Raw genomic sequence first — 22,133 nt, 5'->3', positions numbered from 1 at the left:
TGAGGGACCAGCCCCACTCCTGGTCACCCTCAGGGTGGGCAGCAGCCTCCTGTCCCAGGCTCACAGTGTGGAGCATCTCCAGCCCCCCTCAGGGACCCACCCTGGGTGAGTCTGTTTCAATGTCTGGGTAAATTCCTGGGTGCTCCAGGTCCTTTACTGGAGAGTCACTGTGACACATGCACACAGGACAAAGAGCCAGGATGGGCAGGGCTCATGGGAAAGTCACTTTTAATGGTTTATTGCCAATGTTACAAAGGTTGACACATGGTCAGACAGGCGGGAACCACACCAGAGTTGTAAAAACACCAACAAGTCTAGGGTTTTAGTTTATTTTTAAAAAAAATAAAATAAAATCCAACAGTTTGCCTTGGCCAAGCTGACTGCATGTCCTGGCGATGCCTGGAGCCTGAGCCACAGTTGCCACAGCCCCTGGGAGAGCCAGGCTTCGGGTTGGCAGTGAGATGGGCTGGAGGGTCCCAGGGCAATCCCCACACCAGCATGGGTAGTTCTCCCGAATCTGCAGGGCCCAGCCGTCCTGTGTGGCACCAGCCTTGCTCTGCTGCTCTCCCCACTTAGCCCTGCCGGCAACAGCGGCAGCAAAAAATGTGGCAAACACCCGACTCCATCCATGCTGAGCATCGGCTCCTGCTGGCACGGTGCTCTGGGGAGCTGCCCTGCTCGGGGGGACCTGCTGGCACCCCATTGTCTCCAACCCTGCTTTGAACCCCTTAAGATGCTGGTAATTCTTGGAGCATCAGCACCATTTCCCTGGGGTGAGCTCAGGACCAGCCCCGTGCATGTTGTCCCTGCCCCAGTGCCCTCTGTCCTGTCACTCCCTGGGGCTGTGGGAGCCCACCTGGCCAGGGTGTGGCAGAAAAGACCAAAAACAAAGTTTGTGCTTTGTATACAAGACCCTGCCTACACCGAGGGGCTGGGGAGGAGGTGGCTGCACTTGCCCCATGGCTGAGGCTGCTCAGACCCCTCAGCCCCTCACCACCCCAGCAAGCTACAGACATGCACACACACACACACACGCATGGGAAGGGGGGCCCCAGGGGGCTGGGGGGCAAGAGAAGGAAGGGAAAGTGTCTGTCTCCCCAAAACCATGTCAGCACTGAGCCAAGAAAAGTGCATTACTGCCCGGCAGCAGTGGGGAGCACAGAGGTGCCAAGTGCCCCCTGCCCCGTGCCCAGGTGCAGCTCCCCAAACACAGCACCGAGCGCCCTGGGTGCCCTGCCAGCAGCTGACTGCCTCTTAAAACTAAATTTTTGTTTTCTATAAACCAGCCCTGTGGCACCGCTGACCTGAGATCTTGTGATGGAGGGATGTGGCTCAGGTGGGCGCTGTGAGCTGCCAGCGATGGGGATGGGTGTCAGCCACCCAGACCCCGCACAGTGATATGCCACCCCACACCACCCTGTTTTGTTCCTCCTTTGTGGGAGCATGTCCCGCTGCTGCTGTCCCACTGTGGACCGAGTGGGGTGCCCATCTTGCCAGAGTGGAGTTCAGGAGGATGAGCTGAGCCACCCAGCCTCTCCCCACCCCCTCCTGCTCTCAACACCTGCTTCAGCCCAGTAGAGCTGGAGGGCTGGGGCGTAGGACTGGTTCCTCTGTTCCCCATGGGCTCAGGAGCAAGGAATGGAACATGGGGCTCGGTGCTGCCCCCAGAGCTGGGGGACAGTCAGGGAGGGCTCTACTTCCCCTGTCCCCCTCGACAGACACTTACAAACACACACAGAGAAAGGAAACCGTAACCTTATAAAAGACACTGAACTCAAACGCCTGCATGTTTGGGGGCAACCCCGGCCCCGCTGCCGCCTCGGCTCCCCACACGCCCCTTGAGCGGCTGGGCAGGCTTGCTCCATGGGGCTGAGTGGCTGGCGGCCCCCCAGGGCGCCTAGGAGCCGATGATCTGGCCAGACCATGTCTCGTGCTTCGTGTGAGGCGCCAGGTTGGTGAGGACCACCTCCACTGCCTGGAACTTCTGGTTCTTGGGAGGGATGGGGCAGACCTTGTACGTCACCTCGTCCCCCTCCACTGGGACGTACTCTCCCTCGATGCTGCAGGAGAGGAAAGGAGAGGTGGTGGTGGTGCCGCAGCCAGGAGATGGACCCCTGCCCCAGACCACCCAGATCAAAGGAAGGCACTTGACCAGTTGTGCCTTGGAAAAGAAAACCCACAGGTGATGGAGGACAAGCAGAGACCCACGTCCACCCCATGGAGACATCCACCCCCCAGCCCACGAGTCTCCAGCCCCATGCTGATGGCATGGCTCCCCTGGGATCTTCCAGCACAGCACAGCCCTGGGACTTACTCAGACACATGCACAAAAATGTCCTCAGTGCCATTCTCTGGGGTGATAAACCCGTGGCCCTGGGAGCGAGAGAACTGCTTGCAGACGCCCTTGAAGATGGGGCCAGCGGAGGCACGCGCTGTCCTACAGGAGGAAAGGGGAGATTTTTCACTGGTGGCACTTGCCCAGGAGGTGGAACAGGCAGAGATTTTTGCCATGAGCACGATGGTTCTGGGCAGTGCGCTTGGTACCCACCCACAGAACTCTGGGCAGGTGTGTGTGGTGATGCTGGGCACCGCGTTGGCAAAGTGCACCAGGTGTACAGGGCTCTGCAGGCACCGCAGGTGACCATGGCTCAGTCGGACAGTCCCAAACCCGCCAGGTACTTACGCTGAGTAGGTCCTGGTCCTCTTGGTGGGGAGGGGGCTGGGCAGGTCCCGGAGAAGGAGGTTGCCCCGCTCCCAGATGCGGCTGCCCTCCCGCTGGAAGGGGAAGGTGGGCCACACTGGTGACTTGGGGGAGTGTAGGGGTGGCACTGCCGGCGGGGCGCTGGGGTCCGATGACATGGTGGGGTCGGTGGGCTCCTCCGTTTTGGGATCGGGCGGGTGGGCAGCAGGAGAAAGGATGCCCAGGTGTGTGGGCCTACTGCTGGTGACCTGGGGAGCAAAAGGGACAGGGAGTTAAAGGGCCTTCTGTGAGGCTTTTGGCACAATTTGCTGTCAGAAATTGTCCCTTGGCTCCCAGCCATTTGTGGGAGCAAGGAGCATGCTGCCAGCCTTCAGCATTGGACACCAACCTCCAGCACTGGGAATTGCCCCAGGAAGCCTGTCCCAGCTTGGAGTCACCTGGGATGTTCCAGGAAATCAATGCCAAGGGAAGAACCTGGCTTGTTCAACATTTCAATTGCCAGGATAACCCCACGTGTTTGAGACAAAGTCACTAGAAAGCACAGCCTGGGAAATGAAGCAGGGGAGCACGGGCTGCCGCAGGCCGGGACCACTTTGGGAAGGATGCCCATGCAGTGCCAGCATGCCTGAACATCCAGTCCCAGGCTCTGAGAACTTTCCCCATCCTGAGATTTCTGATAAAAAAGTGAAGAAAAAAGGCTGAGACAACAGGTCAGTACATCAAGGTCAGGGGTCTGAGATCTTCTCAGCACAGAAGGTTGCTTCAGCCCCATAGGATTTAGGACACAACCCCAGCCCCAGCCAGCACTCAGGCACATTCCTAGAGGAAGGAGCACCAGAAGAATGTGGTGAGGCCAGCAGCCCTCATACCCCTCAGGCACCTCAGCTGAGCCACTACACAAGCACAACCTCTTGCTGCTGCCATCATCAGGCTCCAGTTTCTGAAGGCATCATGCCATTTGCAAGGAGTTAAAGCCCTAAAGGGCGGAAGCCCTGCCAACGGAGCAATCACAATTGTGGACACTCTCGTCCTTGCTGAAGCACCCCAGCATGAAATTGGAGGGATTGTGCATTTTTAAGCTTCCCAGATGCTCTGATGTGTGATGAGCACTGCAGCTGCTTGCTCAGAAAGGCCTTGCTCTGTTGATTTTTATTCCAATCCGTTGCTGCATCTGATATTGGTGCCTCTGTCCCAGGGTGCCCCATGACAGGGGTTGTTTGAGGGCACCTCTCCCTGGGTGCACTGGGTGCTCACCCATTTCCATGGCTTCTCAGGCTCAGGAGCTTCTATCACCTGGTGTTGAGGACCCAAATATCCCATGGAGTTACCATCCCCTTCCCCAGCACCCCCATCCACCCTTTCCCACCCCATTGGGGCATGCAGCATCTTTTGGGACAACACCTGCACACACCAGGAAACACAGAGACTATTTAATTTCTTTTCTGACTCACTATGGCCTTTTGAGACACAAAGGCCCTGGGGGGATGCGCAAAAGGGGGTCACCTCCACTCTGAAATTAGCAGGCACCAAGGACAGGGGAAAAGATTTCTAGAGCAGCTGAAGTTTCAAGGAGGGACCAGGCAATTCCTGTTCCCCTCACCCACCTCCACTTTCTTCCTCTGCCAGGGGATGTGCCTGCCACTGGGCCCCCATGGCTGCCAGACCAGCTTGGATTCTGCCATGGGATGCTGCCCACATGGGCCTCAGCCAGCTCCCTAACAGCTCCCCCCTCTCAGCCCTGCAGAGCTTCACCCCAGGCAGTAAAGGCCACACTAGAGTCCAGCTTCAAGGTAGAAGCCACCACATTCCTCCTGCCCTCTGAGACAACTTCCAGTTGTGGCTGAAAACCCTCCAAACCATCTTTCCCTTTCCTGGCTCCCCAGGACCAAACCCGTCCTGTGCTTCAGTGGCTCCTCTCCCCCATGCAGCAAACGGAGCATGCACATCTGCCTTTGCTCCACATCCCACCCCACACAGGGGCTGCTCAGCTCCTGGCCTGACAGGCTCAGCATTTCTTGCTTCCATGCCCAGGTTCATTATCTATTTCCCCCAAAACCCTGGCTCAACATCTCCTTCTCCCATCCCCAGGCTCAGGCTCACCATCTCCTTCCTCCATGCCTGAGGAGCTCAGAGAGGCTCAGAGAGCACCCAAGTGAGACACCCCAAAGCCAGACCAGACACCAAAATGCTTCACAGCTCCCATCTGTGCCCCCATTTGACCACCCTGCCTGTGCTGGTGAGCAGCCTGGCCACTCTAAGGCAGCAAAATGTGATGTGTTCCCTATGCATTGCTGCAGGGTTTGTCACCTTCCCAGGAGGTGTCAGGATTGGAGGAGTGGGATGATCTGGGGGAAATGGCCCTCAGTTCTCTGTCACATCATGAAGCTGTCACTATGAAAATGGCCTCGCTGTGGTGTGGTGAGCCTCCTCTGTGCGGCTTTCTCTGACAGAGGAGGCCTTTCCGTTCCCCCACCAATTCAGGGACAATGGAGGGTATTTAACCTGAATAAGGATGCTTGGAGCAAACTATTAGTATGCTGAGGGAGTCGGTTGGCATCCACAAGGCGCTGGAAAAATTGAAGTTTCCCAGAGGCAAAATTAAAATAAGAGGCAAGGGGGTGTGCAGGAGGGGGAGCTTGCAGGGACAAAAAGGTGTGGGCTGGTGAAGTGGCAACCGAGAATGTGTTTGCCACAGGTTCACCTGTGGGACCAGCGCAGGTTCACGTGCCCTGGAAGGCTCCCTGTTTTGGGGGACAAGTGATGGTGAAGAACGGGAGCGTGCTGGGCACTGCTGAGGAGGCAGATTCTGCTCATGAGAGCTGTGGGCAGCAGCAGAGGGTGCCCTTCTGGGCTGCTGTTTGCCCCCAGGAGCTGAGCTTGCTCCTTGAGGGAGAACAAGTGAGATGCAATCCCCCACAGGCACTCTCAGGGCTCTCTGGATGGCCCATGGGGTAGAGTGTAGGGTGGCAGTTCACTGGCATAAACACAGGCACAGGGCACAGCAAGGCTGTGGGATCCCCATCCTTGGTGGATGCACTGCCTGGACATGTCACAGAGCTGCCTGCTCTTTCTCCTTGGAGCAGGGGCTGGAGCAGAGATCCCTATCCTGGGGCCATGCCCAGGCTCCCTCACTCAGCCAGCAGCACTCTGCCCCTCTTCAGCACTTGGACTGAGCATCCCAGATTTTTGGTCAGCTTTGGGGTGCCCAGCAGCTGAATTCCTGGCTTTGGTGGTGCTGGTGAAGCTGAGGCTGAATAGGAGCTTTGGCACATGGGGACTCCAGGGCCATATCCTCTCTCCCACTTCATTTAAATCCCTGCTGCAAACAAAGGGACCGAGGAAATCAAACTCGGGGCAAAAGCAGGCTGAGAGAAGAGTGGGGACATAAGCATATCCTCCCCTCCCAGCCCAGACACAGATCAGGGAAAACCTCTACTGTCCTCCTTCCCTCCCTGCTCTCCCCCTCACCATCCTCTCCCCAGCCATTTCTCCACAATGCAGCCCCAGCAGGGGACAAGGAGACAGCACCTCGGCACAAGAGGCATTTTCGCCCTCTCCTCAATCTCCTGTGGTCACAGTAACCTCTGCTGGGGATGAGAGCATCTCTCCCCACCTCAGGTGTCTCTCGGCCTGGCTGACACCACCCCACGACACTGTGTCCACCGCACGCACGTATACAGTGCAGGGACCAAATGCGGGTCACTTGAGGAATCAAGCGCAGAGACTGCAGCAGCCCGGCTTTGCCGTGGGGCATGGGAAGCCTTTCCAGCGCAACCACCCTCCGCCGCCGGACCTCCACCTCGCTCCTCCCCGCCTCCTCTTGGTGGCTTTGCTCCGAGGGTCTCCCAGGGTGACAGTCCGCCGAGCCAAGGAGGAAAGTGGCCGCAAGCCCAGGGCTCCCTGGAAGGAAGCTCTTTATAAATAAAACACCTCCTGCCCTGTCCACCTTCCCTCCTCTCCAAAAAAATACATCTCAAAGCCAAACCCCAGAGCCCTCTGGTGACAGGGTCTTCTTCGGCAGCAGAAGCCAGCTTTGCTTTTATATTTTTTGGAGGGCAGGCTCCTGAGCAAGCGGAGCTGACAGTCAGGAGCCCTTGCAGGCGGAGGCAGGAAACCCAGGCCAATTAAGGCAGACAGGCAGTAGACACATCAGCTTTTATCTCGAGATCCAAGTACCCCATTCATCAGCAGGGACTGAAAGGTCTGCGGTTTATCAAATAAAATCACTGTCTGTCTCCCCTTCTTTAAAGCCAAACACATTGACTTGGGTGCTGGCTATGACCTTGTTTAACTAAACAGCCTTTCAAGGCCCCCTAGAAGGGGGGAAAGAGCCTTTTGAAGAGGCAGCAGCCTCTGTCTGCCACTCCCCGTTCATTAGCGGCAGCGAAAAAAAAAACCAAAAAAACCCCTCACGCTCCCCCGCCCGGGCGGGGGAATACATATTTAATTAGCTTAATCGCCCTCGCTGAGTCGGCCCTCCCGTGCGGCGTTTCTTTGTGCTCCTTCCCATCCGCTGGAGCCCGCGGGATGCCCGGGATGCATTGGCGGATGGGTGGCCGCTTTGCTGGCGGCCGTCACGCTCCGGCTCCGGACGTGACCCTTGGGCCGGCCAGACCATCGCCTTTATGGGCAGTTCCCTTTCACGCCGCCGCTTCTCTTTGTAAATCTTTGTAAATCCCAGCTCGGATGCTGCCTGCCGCCACACTCGGCTCTCCCGAGTGCCGCTGCTCCCCCCGCCCCAGCCGAAGAGCTGGAGGTTATTTTCTCTCCGCTGCCTTTCGCACCAGTCTCCAGCACGGGCTCCTCCATGCCACTCTCCATCACGTTTTCTCCGTCCCTTGCCGGGGCCGGTGGCCCCAGTTCAGGAGTCAGGTTTACTACCCCTCTAAATCCGCCCCAGTAGAAAAAAGAGGTCTCTGTATGTCAAAAAGACGCGCCACCTCCACAGCCAGCTGCCAGCAGCCATCTCCTCGCCCCGTGGAGCACAGAAAGCAATGCTCTGGCCCGCTGCCATTCTCGGGGAGGCTGATGCCCCCCCAGACCTAGCTTGTCTAGACACAGGCTGAAACAGAGAAGAGCTACACCCCTCCAGACGCATGAGCGTGTCCCCAGAGCTCAGTGCAAAAACAAAAATCCCATTTTTCGGCTGCTGGGCATATTCACCTGCCGAGGGACCTAACAACAACACAGTGGCCAGCAGAGATCCCAGGGGGGCTGCCGTGAAGGGCAGGAACCAGCTGGGGAACCACGATGGCTCCAGGCAGGGCTAACCGCGAGCAGGGCCACCGCAGCGCTGGCTGGGCTGTTTCTCCATCCCTCCTTCCTCGGAGAAGGCTCACAGCCTTGGTGTCTGGGAGATTTTTATAAATGCTGTCTCTGTCCGATGCTAATGAAAGCCTCTCAGCTCCCCCCTCTCCCGTTTTTGGTTATCAGCTCATGTTAAGAGTTAAATACCAAACAAAGCAATTTTCTCACCTACCCTTGCCTATTACAAACCCCTTCGATGAGACAAATTACTATAGGAAAAATAAAACTAGGCGGTTTTTGGGCAATGCACACTGACAGCATCCCCTCCCCAGCTAAACCAATCACACTCCCAACTCCAGAGATGTTTGCTGAGATAGTCTCGCCTACGATACAGCCTGCTTAGCGCTAAAATATGAATGTCACCTTTATGGATTGATTATAAAAAGCTCCCTTAGTCAGTGCTGGGCTGCCCAGTTCTCTGTGAGGCCATGAGGCAGAGCAAGCAGGCTGACAGATGCGAAGGAGAAGCAAAGGGAGAAACCATCATGGAGGCTTGATTTACCTTTTAAGCATGTATGGATGATCGTCATTCCCAAATATCAAGTTTGTGAGATTTGTTAGCTTTCTTGTGAAGGTTTTATTTTTTTAATTAGCATAGCACATGTTCAAAGACCTGGCACAAACATCGTCCGTGTCCTTCTTTCCTCCTTTGTGGATCTAACTTGCCATCGGCAGGAATAGTGCAGCCTGTCCAAAGAAATCCCAATTCCAGCTCCCATCACTATCAGCCTACTTTAATAAGTCAGATTTTTCACAAATTGCCTCCCGCTCACCCGGCAATCAGAGAGCTGGATCCCAGCTGAGCTCAGCCCTCCGTGGCAAAGCCCTGGATTATTTGCCCCCAAGCCAAAGCAGACGTGCGGCATTGCCGCCGCCACCCCCAGGGGAGTTATTGTTCCTGAGGCTGGTGGGGAATAACCAAACCGGAGGAGGGAAGTCACGCTTCATCCTCGCACCTCCCCACCGTCAGGAGGAATGAGCAGGTTTCAAAGAGAAAGGTGGTCCGTCAAGTTGAACCTCCAGCTACAATAGCCCGGGCGCGCTGCATGGCCATTGTGCCTGCCCTTACTCACCTCCTTAGCAGCGCCGGGCTCCCTGGAGCTGCGCTCTGCAGAGCATCGGTGCTCGGAGGGGCCGGACGCTCCTCCGCTACCTTGCGAGGAGCAGCGGTCTCGCCTGCAGCCCGGCTCCGGGGGGCTTTCTCGGCTGGCTGCCTGCCGGCTGATGGATCTGCGGTATCTGATGTGCGGGTGATGTGCGCCTCGAACACACACGCATCCGCACGCCTTCCCCTGACGTCAGGGCCGGGCCAGGGGGAGCGGGCAGGTGGGAGGGATCAGCCTGGTCATTTCTGAGCTCGCTAGGCTTAAGGGAGAAAGTCTGTATGGGGGGCCGGAGGTGACGAGGGTCGGCCCCGGGGGACCGCATCGCTCCGGTTGCGCAAAGTGACGCACATCGGCGGCACAGCCGGACGCAGCGGGGCAGCCCCAGCGGCTGTAGGGACAGCAGGATGGGGGATGCACTGCAGGCAGGGATGCAGTCAGGGTCCCTCACAATGGGTGAAACCTCTCCCCCGTCACCCCAAGTCTCACCGGTGCCCTGCAGCCGCTCTTCCCGCCAGCCCAAGCACCCCTGGGTACCAGAGTCACCCCCGGTGCAGTAGGAGAGAACAGGAGGCACATGCCGCAAACCCATCCTACTGCCCCACTCCCTCCGGGCTCACAGCCAGCCATCGCAAACCCAGGCGCTTTCTAAGGGTCCCGTTTCTATCAGCGCACTGTGCCGAAAGAGCTTTCTGTTTTCCCCCGTGCTTGTGTGACCGTGCTCAGGGGAGCCACCTCCGCGGGCAGAGGCCGTGCCATAAATCGGCCTGAGACTTTCTCTAGTCGGGGTGTAGGGCAGTGGGAAGAGAGCAAAATCGTTTGCCGATTCCATTGGGGATTAGGGTGAGGAGAAATGGGGTTTAAATTACAAAGAGCAAGATTGATGTTAGACATTAAGAAACACTTTCTAACAGAACAGACAGTTAATTACTCAAGTAGATTGCCTGGCCAAGCACCAGGGTCTCCATCACTGAAGGCTGGTAAGAATAGGCTGGGTAGGCATAACCTGGGGGGGATTTAGGTAATATCAGCCTCATTTTGAAGCAGAAAGGTAGTCGACATCAGCACTTTACCAAGCAAGTGCCTGTGATCCTGGAATAAAATTTAAAACAACCCTCAACAACTGTGGCGTCTGTCAGTGCTGCAGGGAGCTGTTATGGGCATCCTGTGACATGGGGTGGTCACGGGTTGCTTTTGTATCCTAAACTCTTTCCTTGATACATTCTAAGTAGCTGAACATGGTGAGCCAACTAGACCTATTCCACAAACAACACTCGGGGCTGCAGAGCGGCACGTAAGTCGTGTGGGAGCCACAAGGCATGGCAGATTCAGGAGACAGGGTCACAACTGCTCCACTTGGCTGTATCCATGCATCCATGGATACATACATGCATGCATGCATGCATGCATCCATCCATCCATGTACTGGGTGTTGATATGGGGCTGTCCCAAGGGCTTTGACAGGGGGATGAGATCACAAAGCACTTGTCTCTCTCCTGTCAATGAATTATAATACAGAAATAAGCTCCATAGGCAGAACCGCCCATGGCAGGGCCACCAAGAAGCTCCAGGTGCCAGTGGGTTCTGCCATTGCCCATCATGCTCTGTTTGTGGCTTTTCAAGTAGTTTTCCATGACAGAACACGAGCCCCATTCATGCCCTACAGAGACAAAAATCTTATTTCTCCAGTCTACTTTTCAGAACTTTGCAAAAGAAGGGGAGCTAGCTCTCCCAGCTCTGTCTCCACCCTGAGTTTCTCCTGAGATGGCTTCTCCCTTCTTGGGGGACAACTTTGGCCCTCCCACATAAAGGCTCTTGATGGAAAAGGCACGGGAAACTTGAAGTATGCTTGGCTGGAAGGTGACTCTGGGCATGTGCTGCAGCGGAGGAGGAACAGAGTCTAAAGCAGACAAAAATGATAAAAGAAGAGGGAAGCTTTGATCAAACAGAGAGTGGGAGTGGGGGTGCCAGAGATGCCTGCAGAGATGGAAGCAAAGGCAGGAGAGCAGAGGACTTTTTATGTGAGAAGATACATAATTCCTTTGGAGTCAATCAAAGTAGGGCCAGAACTGTCAAGATGCAAATTACCACTCATCTCCCCTAGCATCCCTGAGCCAGTTTTCTCCAAGAGCCATGGGCATGTGGGGACAGAAGAGATCTTAAACCAAGTAATTTGGGGGCTCCTTTCATTTTCCTCAAAGATTCCAATCCTTCAGGTAACTTCAAATATTATTTTTCAGTTTTCCTGTACAATCAAGAGAATGAGAAATGTCTGGTATTTCCTCTGAGGGACAGAAAAGCTCCTCTGCTTGAAATCCCCTGGACTCCAGCAGCTAAAGTTTCAAAGAAACCCCAACAACCCAGCAATGGAGAACCATGCTCTGAAATACTGGAAAAGCCCCAATACTTATGAGAGAGACTCTAGAGACTTTATGGCTATGTGTAAAAAGGTACGTACAGGCACTGTGGCTTTCTGGATATTCACCAAGTCAGTACCACCAGGAGAAAAGGAGACAACTCAGCAAAACAAAACTGTTCACATCATCTCCAACAGCAAGGCACTTCAGCAGCAGCAACAAATAGTGTAACTCTGAGCACTACCATTAGCTGAGGCAACACTCATATTTTACACATCATAATTTTGTTTATATTTTTACATTGAAGACGGCACTTATAAAATATGGAATTTCTCCAGGGAGAAAACCTAGGTGGGAACAGAGCAACATCTGTCATGCGTAGACAGCCCAGGCATGCACCACTTGGGATTGGGGAGGGGCTACCTGAAGAAAGTGAGACTGGAAATAATTTCTCACAGCCTGGGATCTTACTGGTGGAGGCTGAGACACTGACATCCAGGCTCAGCTCTGGAGTGATTGCAGCCTGGCACCAGAGGCAGTGAAGCTCATCTGACACTGCCATCACCAGCTTTCTCCGCACACATTTCAATTCAGTTTCCCCAGTGTGAAATCAAAGTACCTGCAAGTTTCTCCAAAACACACAGCTGCACAGAGAAGAGGAATCTTACTATCCTTACTGAGGAGCGGCCTACAGTATTCAATCCTTCTTGGCAATCACAGAGCTGGTACAGGAGAGTGAGATTCTGCACATCTTGCTTGGTGTCTGCACTTTATAGCACACTAAATGCCTCACTCATAGGACCCAAGACAGCATGAAGTGAGGCCTTGCAGACCTCACACAGCTGGTTTTTGAAGGGAGGTGTCTCTGCTTCATACTGGACACCCAAAAGCCCTGGATGGGGCACTGTTATTGGAAGCATGGAAAATATTAGCTCAAGAACAGGCTAGAAACAGAAGCATGATATGACTCTGTCCAAATCCACTTCTCTCCATCTCCCATGTTCTCCCAGGTATTTGAGTCTACTATTCCCTGAGCACATGCCCTTAACCCTACAGTTCTTAGACACAAGCATCCAGAGTGATCACCAAAACCAACAGTGCCTAAGTTTTCTTTCCTTGTGTGACACCAAAGCTATTTCTTCCCCTGCCATCAGGACAGGGTTGAGAACAATTTTCTCTTCTGAAAAAGTAGCTACAGACACCTGCAAAAGCTGCACTAGGTAAAGGTCAAACCTTGCACTGCCAGACCTGCATGAGGCCAGGACAGAACAGCAAGGGATGCAGCATGTGTGCCAGCAAAACTGTGCTGTGCCGAGATTAGCGCAGCCGTGACTGGAGTGCAGGAGAAGGGAGCCTTTGTAAGGCTCCCTGAAGTAGGACAAGAGCAAGAAATGCTGGGGATTTGGGTTGAGGTGTTCTGAGAGAGTGGTGTCTGCTGTGCTGGCAGCAGAGCTCCTTGCTGAGACAGTAGATGCTGCTCCAAGAAAAATGCTGCTCTTCCCAGATGGCAGGGGAAATCTTGTTTCTGGGCCCCCTATTTAACACAAACATGGACAGACCAGCCACGTTTATCTAAAAAAAAAAAAACAACCCCACAACCCAATAGACCCTGATGAAACAGAGTAATTGAGAAGAGATCAACACCTCTTTGTCCAAGACAGGTATCTTCCTAATGAGGCCTAACCAGGGCATTTCCAACCTTGTTTCCCCTTCCCTTTCCCAGAGAGCTCAACATTTAATGATTTCTTACCTAAACTGCTCGTTACTGTCCCACCACGCCTTCGCATCAAAGCCATGATGCTGACAGTGCAGTTTTCACTGTCAGCCAGGGATGTTTGGTTTTCCTGGCAGATCTTTTTTTAAACACACTTCAAACAACCTCCTTTCATTTTCCCTGACAAACCTCAGACGTTAGCACACCCCCTTGTTTTCTGCCATCCCTCATACTGCTTCTCCCTCACACTGATTCCCTCACTGCAGAACGCACCGAGGCCTGAAAAATTATGTGATGGGGGTTGGTTTCTTTTTGGCAATTAACATTCACAATTTATTTCAGCTCAGTATGGTGGCAGTTTGTCCCTGAAAAGAACCTTGACCTAAGCATTGGGCAGACAAGGCTGTGAGGAACTTCCAGGTGCAAAGAAGATTATAAACCCACGGGGGTCTGCTGGAGACGTGGGCAAAGAGCTGAAGCAATGGCTATCGGAGAGGCAGAGACTTTCACCCCTGGGCTCCTGAGCGCAAGAGAGACATGGAGCTCCTGCAGGTCCAGCAGAGGGCAACAAGGATAATCGGGGGACTGGAGCTCCTCTCTTACAAGGAAAGGCTGAGGGAGTTGGGCTTGTTCAGGCTTGGGAAGACTCAGAGGGGACCTCATCAATGTGTATCAGGACATGAAGGCTTTCTGAAGGATGCAGCCAGGCTCTTCTCAGTGGTGCCAAGAAACAGGACAAGAGGCAATGGCAAGCGATGCACAGGAAGTTCCGTCTGACCGTGAAGAGCTGTTTTACCGTGCAGGTGAGCAGGCACTGAACAGATTGCCTGGACAGGGTGCGGAGTCTCCCTCACTGGAGAGGGAAGGCAAGAACCCTCTGGATGCAATTCCTGTGCCACGATACCAAAACGGCTGGAAAATAAACTTTCTAACACAATCTGAAGCGCTAGAAAGCAGGCGTTCTTTATCTACATAGGACACTAGAAGACTATCTCTGAAAATTTCTATTTTCTATGTTATTTATCAACCCTGCTTGAGCATGGAGGTTGGACCAGATGTCCCACCGTGCTCCCTTCCTATATGACCCATTCCATGCTTCTGCGATCTCTGCTGCCCTATCTGGATTGACATTTACGAAAATGATAAATTAAATCAGAATAACCGCAGCTGAGAATTGTTCTAGCTGCGACACGGGAGGAAGCGCCCGGAGTCCCACGCGCCGGAGGTGGAGGGGAAGGAGGCAACTACACAGCACCCTTGCAAAGGACGCCTAGGTGCTGAGCTCCCTTCCGCGTTTATATCGGCCAAGAGCAGCGTCCCCTCCCGGGACCGCCGGTACTTTCCCGCTCCGGTGACGGCGAGCGCCGAGTCCGGCCCGGCCCCTCCCCGCCCGAGGAGGGACAAAATGGCGGCCGCTGGCGCCCCGCCCCGCCCCGTGTCAATCAGGGCGCGCGACCCGCCAGCCCAGCGCGATTGGCTGCGGCGGCGCCGGAAGTGGCGCGCGGCCGGGGCGCGCGGCGCGGCTCCGCGTGCGGCCGGTGGGTGAGGGGCGCTGCGCTCCCGGCCCCTCCCGGCCCCTCTCGGCCCCTCTTCCTTCGGGACGGCCGGGACACCGCCCCACCGGGCTCTGGGCCACAGCGTGCGCCGCCTTCCCAGGCCCCGTCCTCGCAGCGCTCCAATTCCCGGGGCTGTCGGCGTCTCCTCGCCCCCCGCCACCATGTTTGTCCTGGTGGAGATGACTGACACTGTAAGAATTCCCCCCTGGCAGTTTGAGAGGAAACTGAACGAATCCATTGCTGAGGAGCTAAACAAGAAATTGGCCAATAAGGTAAAGCGTGGGTCACGTATAGGTTCATGCAGGCATCACAATATCATCCCTGAGCGTTTCTTCTTTTTATTTGTGACTACTGAGGTGCGTGCGTGAGCTGTCAGAGTGGTTTAGATATCAAGGCCATCCCCTGCGACTTAAACAAAGAGACAGCCACGTATCATCTCAAAGGGGACATTTTTCTGATGGCTGATGTTGTAATGGGAAGATACTGAGACACCAGATGGGGCAGAGAAGCGTGGAAGAGAAGTGAGAGCAGCTGCTGGTTTGTGTTAAAAAGAGCAATCCAAAATGCAGCCTGAAAAACAAATGCAAACCAATTCATTCAGTGGGGAATTTAAAGGGGGAAAAAAAAACCACGACTGTATAAACACATGTAGAACAGTAATACTGGAATACTGTTAATAGCTGATTTGGTCTGTGCTTAGTAATTGCAATACATGGTGGCAGTTTGAAGTTGGTCTTTGGTGCAGGATATAAAAAGTGTTTTCTGGTGGACCCGGAGGTCAGTTTCCCTGTGCAGCCCCGGGACTGTGATTAGCATATGGCTTTCAACATGAGGCAGGTGCAAAACTCAAAATGCAGCTGTAAACGTGAAAGAAGCTCAAAAGAGCAATGTGAAGGGGTAGAGGGTTGTGGATAGCAGATTATACAGGCAGGTTATAAAAAGCAGAAGTCTTTCCTCATCCATTGATGATCGGTAGACGCCTCAAATTTTGTAGGCAGGGAGGCTGTCTTAAAACTAGCAGAGAAACCAAGACTTTGCCTTGTGTCTCCCCAAAACTAATATAATATAAGACAAAGGCAAGGCTAGAGGACTCCTGAGAGTGTAACTAGCAAAAAATATGTTTAGCATTTGGACAAGCTGTGGGGCTGGTGAATGATGGGGAGCTGTTGACTGTCTTGGCAGCAAGTTCTCTCACCGCCGATGATTTCCCCAAGGGTTTATCTTTGTAGCAGTGTTCTTTCCAGTGCCAGTGAAAATGTGCTCCCACAACACTTGTACTGGGGTTCCCCTATGCTGCTGGTGGTGTTGAAGGCAGTGTTCCAAAACAGCCTCCATCCCATCTTGCCACCCCTCTTTGCTGCCTTTTGAAAAGGTGTGCGTAATGTACGTATTCCATCGTTTGCTTGATTTTACCTGGTGGGTTGCTTGATTTTCTGCTCTTAATTTTTTTCTGTTAACAGGTCGTATACAATGTTGGGCTCTGCATCTGTCTGTATGATATCACAAAGCTGGAAGATTCATACATATTTCCTGGGGATGGTGCATCACATACCAAAGGTGAGTGCTTTTCCTCAGTTATATTGTGTTGCAGAAGGTTAGTTAATCTGGAAATGTAAGCTGAGTTGAGTTGTTAGGGAAAGTAACAACCTTAAGTTCATGGCCTTAACTCTGTTCCTGTTAGGAGGGCAAGAGGAACATGGTGAAAGTCACTTTCTTTGCACTTTTGGGTACAAATACAGGTTTAAATAGCCAGTCCTTCTCGTCTTCTCCAGTAGCCCACCTCTGTTCTACAATTAGAGCCATAGATGTGGGGTAAGGAAAGGGTTAATTTAGTTGAAAATTATTTAAAGTCTGCACACAGAAAGTAAGTTGTAATAATTGGTCTGCATTTCTTTGATTTTTTTTTTTCTTTTTGAAGCTTACTTTCCCTAGCTGGGATATTGAAACCTGTTTGTACATACAGCATTTGCACAGAATTTAATGTGCTCTTGTACTAGCTGGAAGTTTTATGACACTTCCGTTGAAACTTAGACAGATCTGGTTCATCATACATTTCTAGTGATATTTTTTTCATAAGAAATTACTTCTTTGATTCTTGGCAAATCTGAGTAAAAACTGCAAGTAAGTGCATAAAACCAATTTTTTTTTAAAGTTAAAAGGAGGGTTTAAACTGGTAAGAGATGCATTTTTCTAGTTTCAGTTTACAGTGTGGAAAGATAGGTTGAGCACATAAAATATCTCCTGTTAGAAGGGAGATATTGACTGTATGTGCCTCCCCGTGTCTAAATTTTAACTCCAGTAGAACTCATTTCCTGCAAATAAAAGTTTCTCTAATACTGAAGGAGGATGTCAGGCTTTCCTGCTTGCTTTAATCTCCGTTCAGCTTCTCAACTTAGAATTATTCCTTCAACTGAAAGAAGAGAACTTTTCTCACGAGCTCAGGAAAAAAGTCCGCTTTCAGAATGTGGGGTAGCGCTTTGATAAATCCCGCTGTGTCTGGTAATAACTCTCTCTTTAATGCACTGCCTAGTTTTATGTAAAAGAGGAGCACTGAGGAGGTACAAGTAAAGTGATGTTAAATTTCTCAGAAGCATTGTTTGGCTGAGATTGTCTTAGTATAGCATTTTTGTAATAATAATAAGCCATGTGCTTAGTTAGAAGCATTTTATCTAGCTTGGGGGGGAAAATCTTGTTTAATCTGATAATACTTGATTCATAATATTTCATTTAACAAAAATACAGCATTGCAGACAAAGATAAAAAGCAGAAGTATCACGAGAAAGTATAGTTTCAACTGATATTCTTGATTGTGAAGCATTGTGCTTCCATCATAACTGAACCAGAGGCCATGCTCCATGTTTATCATCTTACACTTTCTGTGAACTTCTTGCAAAACTGAGGAGCTGGAGACAGGACACTGCTGATCAGCTGCTGCCAGAATTTGTACAAACCAGTTAGGAATCAGAACTCTTTATTCCTGTTTTTCTATCCAATCAGTGCCTGTAAAGAAGTTGTAAAAGAAACTGGGTGTTTTAGAGGGCATATAGGATGTGGGATTTTGTTTTAATGGTTGCCACCCTGTTGAGAAGACTATAGTTTACTAACATGGACATAACACTAATGATCTGTTTTCTTTTAAGTGCATTTCCGCTATGTGGTCTTCCATCCCTTCCTGGATGAGATTCTGATTGGACAGATTAAAAGCTGCAGTCAGGATGGCGTCCACGGTAAACCACAACTTCTGACATTAGGGACACGTGAGCTGTAGAGTTCTTGGGTCTGTTGAGACACTGATTTCGGCTGGAATAATGTTCTCTGTGGGCTGGTTAATGGCTGTTACTGGCCTCTAGTGCTGCTCTGATCTGAGGGTGCTTGGTAGTTTGAACTTGGTGGTTTTGTCTGCACTCCCTTTTCCTTTTGCCCAAGAATAACAGGCAAGCCCCTCTGGAGCACAGACTGGATTCCTTATCTTGCCTCAGTTAACAAAATTTGTTTTTTTCGAAGTGGAACTATCTGCTTGTGCTGGTCTGATGTATTTTGTGTTGGTCTGATGTATGTAGTGCTGTGCAAATTTGTGTTCATTTCCTGTACCTGAAAACATGTCAGGGAAATGTCTTTGTGAGCACAAAGTGCTGCCAGAGTCATGGAATATATAATTGATGAGTTGCTTTCCTTTCCTCTAGAAGTCTTCCATGCAAGGGAGCTCTGCTGCTCATTTGTTAAATTAGGACAATAAGGTTACCTTGACTGCTTTTGTTGCTGAATTTGGGCACTCCGTTCCCTAATAAAATTCAACATCATGAAATCTCAAGGGGGATGTGGGGGCTGTTCTAACTTTATATTGGTCTTTATTTAACATACTACATCTGTGATTTCTAAGCTCTTTTTTGTCACAGACCTCTATAGCATCTGACTCATTTCTTGGAACGCTTTCATTCCCATTCCTGCTCCAAACAACCTTTTCCTTTCCCAGCGGGCACGAAGACTGTGCCCTCTGTTGCTCTATGTACTTTCAGCTGGGTGGCTGCTTTGCTGCCAACTGAAATTGAGCGTTGAGGCTCAAAGAATGATTCCTGCATAATCTCAGTGTCCTTCCTGAGAGAGGAAGAAGAATGAGCCTAGAAATGCATTTTAGGAATCGCTGTGGAACATCATTTGCAAAGAATTGTTTCAGTCTTAACCAAATTCTTTTCTCTGCAGTTTCTATTGGATTCTTTGATGATATTGTCATCCCACCAGAATCCCTGCAGCAGCCAGCAAAGTTGTATCCTTTGATCACCTTTGATAACTTTACTACTTCATTTCAAAAGATTGTGCAGTGCTGGCCCAACAGGCATTCACCACTGCAACAATGAAGGTGCTCAGCAGCAGAAGCTAAGCCCTTCTGTCAGGCAAGTCGCACAGACTGTTATCACAGCTAGACAGGCCCTCACGCTCATTAGGTTTTACAGGATCATTGTGCCCGCTGATAGAAATGAATGGCAGTGTCCCCTGCCCAGTTGTAATCCCTGCCTCCAGTCTTGGCTGCTGCTGAAGATAGAGTGCAGGTTTTACCACATCATGTAATGTCTATATACGTGTCTGGTGTACTTCAGTGTGGTAGGCGAGGTTGTCTTGAGTCTGAGGAGGTTTGCTTGCCTGGGGGTCTTTTCTGTTGCTGGGGGGGTTTTTTTGGGATGTGTAGACCAGCAGCACACAGCTTGATGCAGGAAAATCATAAAGATGGGGGTCCTGGGCTGCACAGACGATGATCTGGGACAGCACATTGTGGTTTGGGAAATAACTTTGAAAAGGCTTTGAGTTGAGTGTATTCTTAGAACTGTCAGAAAGTGATCTGTCAAGCAGAATACTGTTTCCCTCCTTAATCCTTGGCCAGTGATGAAGCAGAGCAGGTGTGGGTGTGGGAATATGAGACAGAAGAAGGGGCCCATGACCTTTACATGGACATTGGGGAAGAGATCCGCTTCCGAGTCGTGGACGAGACGTTTGTTGATACGTCACCCACCGGTCCAAGCTCTGCAGAGGCTTCCACTTCAAATGCTGTAGAAGAAGTCCAGAAGAAAGAGGCACCTTACACTCTTGTGGTAATTATGTGCATTAATAGTTACAGCCTTGTGAGTGTTGTGGTTTATTCAGTGTCTAAAATAGCACCCCTTTCCCAAGGAACTGATTGCTTTAAGCTGACTAGGAAGCAGTTACAAAATGAAAGGAGTGGAAAAGGGGAGAAATGAGGTTGTTCTTGTGGTTGCTGTTTTCTGAGTGTTTCCACTGGAACATTTTGTGGTTGTTGGTGGTTCCCTCTGGGAGGCTGATTTAAAGCAAACTGCATGTGCATGAAGAGTACAGAGCTGGGAGAGACACATCAAGGTTTATGCGGACTGAACAGTCTTTCCTTGCAGTGTTCTGGCATAAAACCTACCTGAGTACAATGTATGAGAAAGGTGGATCTCTACCAGTGGCAGCTATGTTCCATAACTTGGATGGGAGAGATGTATTTTTAGGCATTTTCCTCTATTCTCTATGCAGTTTACGATTGCATGATCTCATCTTCTCTTTGTGAACAGGGATCAATCAGCGAGCCAGGCCTGGGCCTCCTGTCGTGGTGGACAAACAGTTAGCTCCCATCAGAGCCTGCTCCACAGAAAGTCTTTCCGGTGGATGTTTGGGGGGATAATGGGGCCCTGCTGCTGCTCATTGCTCCTCTGAAGCTGAATAAGGAATTAGACCTGCCATTCTGTTTTCCCTTCAGCTTCCAAGCTGCCAGAGAGAGACAGTTGCTTTCAAGAAATGTCTTCACTGATGTGCAGAAGTGAATTTACAGGCACAAAAAGCCTTGAGCGCAGCAGATACAAACTCAGCTGAAGCTTTGGTCTCCTGCCCCAGAGGGAAAATTGTGGAGGTCTTTGCTTGCCTGAATTAAGGAAGGAGTTGACTTTAGTGAGTAAAGGCAGAAAAGAATACCTATGGAGAAGTACCACTCCTTTGGCTGGGAGCTTGATCTCAGAGGAGTGGAAACTTGCCCTTTTTTGACAGGAAATGAAGAGACAGCAAAAGGCTATAGTAGAGGTGTGGTACTCTGGAGCCCTGGAAAATGCTGCTGCTGGGACAGCAGAGGAGGTGGTGGTGATGTTCTGCTAAGAGTGGTAACTTCAACCCCGGCTGAAGTCAGCCAGAAGGAACAGGAATGACAGTTTACCCAAAAGTAACTCAGGCTTAGTGAAGATGACCACTGTGGAAAACTACAGGCTGCTTACTGTACTGAATGGAATGACTTTTTTGGGTGGGCTGTATTTATGCAGAATGACCTAAACTTTGCAGGAGTTTGACTGAAAATAAGAAGTTAAGGACTGAAATGGACCAAGGCTGCTTTGAGCAAGCTACATCCTTGTTTGTGGGGGGTGTTAATACCGTAAGTGGAATAAATAGTAAAAACCACACAGCCTGCCTTCCTGTACAATTTGTGGGGAAACTGTTAGCTTCCTGCCTAGCAGGAAGAAAACACTTGCCTCCTGCAGTTTAGCTACTTGGATTTCAGGGCAGACAGAGTTGAGACCAGCGCTTTGCTCTATGCTAACAGCCAATGACAAACAATTGCCATCACCCTCCCTGACAGCAGTACAAGGAAAGGAGGGAACAAAACACTAAGTAAAATCTATGCAGGGCCCATTGCCAAGAGAGTGATGTTGCACATAATTACAAAGCTAGCCACGTTTGGCAGGAAGGAGCTGTAATTCCCTGGGATAGTGGGTCTGCTTAACCTCCAACTGTGGAAACAAAGCCTGAGTCATCAGCGCCCTCCCTGCAGCGTCGTTAGAACCCCTTAATTCTCAACTGTTATTCCTGGTGCAATGCCCTAATTAAAAGGGAGTCTAGAATTCTTTAGGTTCACATAGTAACTGAGGTCCATCTGTGCACACAATAAGCTTACTGAATGCCACCTACAGAGCAGCAGTGCTCACACATGCAACCATCTAGCTGTGGTGGAAACAGTTGTTTGCAAAAACCCTCTAGCTGTTTGTATAGGTGGAAAGTTGGGTGAAACAAGTGAGGAGCTTCCACACAGGCTGTTCTGGGGTACTGCCAGGGTAAGGGGAAGAAAACAGTCCAGCTACTCCAGGTAGCTGTTTTGCTCAGCTCCTTTTGGAGTCAGGGTTCCCAGGAGTATAGTGAGGTGGCAGCGATGTGGGTTTGAGTGCTGTTCTGATGAGAGACTCATCAACATCCATCTGCTCTAAGTCGTGTTTCAGGAAACGAACCGTGCAGTTCTGGGAAAGCAGATAGAGAAGGTGTTCCTTGCAAGTTTGTCATCGCTGCAATAGAGGCAGTGTTGTCCTGGACAGGAGTGTAGGGGGGAAGGTGTACCCTTATAATCATAAAGGTAGCTGGCAGTAGGTT

At 51.3% G+C, this 22,133-nt stretch overlaps 2 protein-coding genes across 2 annotated transcripts; one reads left to right on the top strand and one right to left on the bottom strand.

Annotated features, from left to right (window-relative positions):
* Positions 1-211: 211 nt before the first annotated feature.
* Positions 212-13,526, bottom strand: CSDC2 (cold shock domain containing C2). The gene is made up of 4 exons (XM_023934566.2): positions 9,082-13,526; positions 2,684-2,949; positions 2,315-2,437; positions 212-2,060 (listed from the first exon to the last, which is right to left on the bottom strand). The coding sequence occupies exons 2-4, from the start codon at positions 2,857-2,859 to the stop codon at positions 1,898-1,900; spliced, it is 462 nt and encodes a 153-aa protein (XP_023790334.2). The 5' UTR covers positions 2,860-2,949; positions 9,082-13,526; the 3' UTR covers positions 212-1,897.
* A 1,122-nt stretch (positions 13,527-14,648) lies between these two features.
* Positions 14,649-21,175, top strand: POLR3H (RNA polymerase III subunit H). Its single transcript, XM_023948329.2, has 6 exons — positions 14,649-15,010; positions 16,199-16,295; positions 17,879-17,965; positions 18,939-19,002; positions 19,615-19,822; positions 20,303-21,175. The coding sequence occupies exons 1-6, from the start codon at positions 14,900-14,902 to the stop codon at positions 20,354-20,356; spliced, it is 621 nt and encodes a 206-aa protein (XP_023804097.1). The 5' UTR covers positions 14,649-14,899; the 3' UTR covers positions 20,357-21,175.
* Positions 21,176-22,133: the final 958 nt, after the last annotated feature.

This window comes from Cyanistes caeruleus, chromosome 4, assembly GCF_971803275.1.
Source record: "Cyanistes caeruleus chromosome 4, bCyaCae1.hap1.1, whole genome shotgun sequence".
Taxonomy (NCBI): domain Eukaryota; kingdom Metazoa; phylum Chordata; class Aves; order Passeriformes; family Paridae; genus Cyanistes; species Cyanistes caeruleus.
The sequence above is the reverse complement of the archived record's forward strand: the minus strand, read 5'-3'. Positions and strand labels throughout refer to the sequence as shown.

What these genes read in the sequence shown, in the direction of transcription:
- CSDC2 (XM_023934566.2), bottom strand. Translation starts at nt 2,859, where the DNA reads ATGTCATCGGACCCCAGCGCCCCGCCGGCAGTGCCACCCCTACACTCC. An exon ending in AGGACCAGGACCTACTCAGC is followed by an intron (nt 2,438 to 2,683) that starts GTAAGTACCTGG and finishes TTCCTCCTGTAG; the next exon opens with GACAGCGCGTGCCTCCGCTG. An exon ending in ATTTTTGTGCATGTGTCTGA is followed by an intron (nt 2,061 to 2,314) that starts GTAAGTCCCAGG and finishes CCTCTCCTGCAG; the next exon opens with CATCGAGGGAGAGTACGTCC.
- POLR3H (XM_023948329.2), top strand. Translation starts at nt 14,900, where the DNA reads ATGTTTGTCCTGGTGGAGATGACTGACACTGTAAGAATTCCCCCCTGG. An exon ending in TGGTGCATCACATACCAAAG is followed by an intron (nt 16,296 to 17,878) that starts GTGAGTGCTTTT and finishes TTTTCTTTTAAG; the next exon opens with TGCATTTCCGCTATGTGGTC. An exon ending in CTGCAGCAGCCAGCAAAGTT is followed by an intron (nt 19,003 to 19,614) that starts GTATCCTTTGAT and finishes ATCCTTGGCCAG; the next exon opens with TGATGAAGCAGAGCAGGTGT.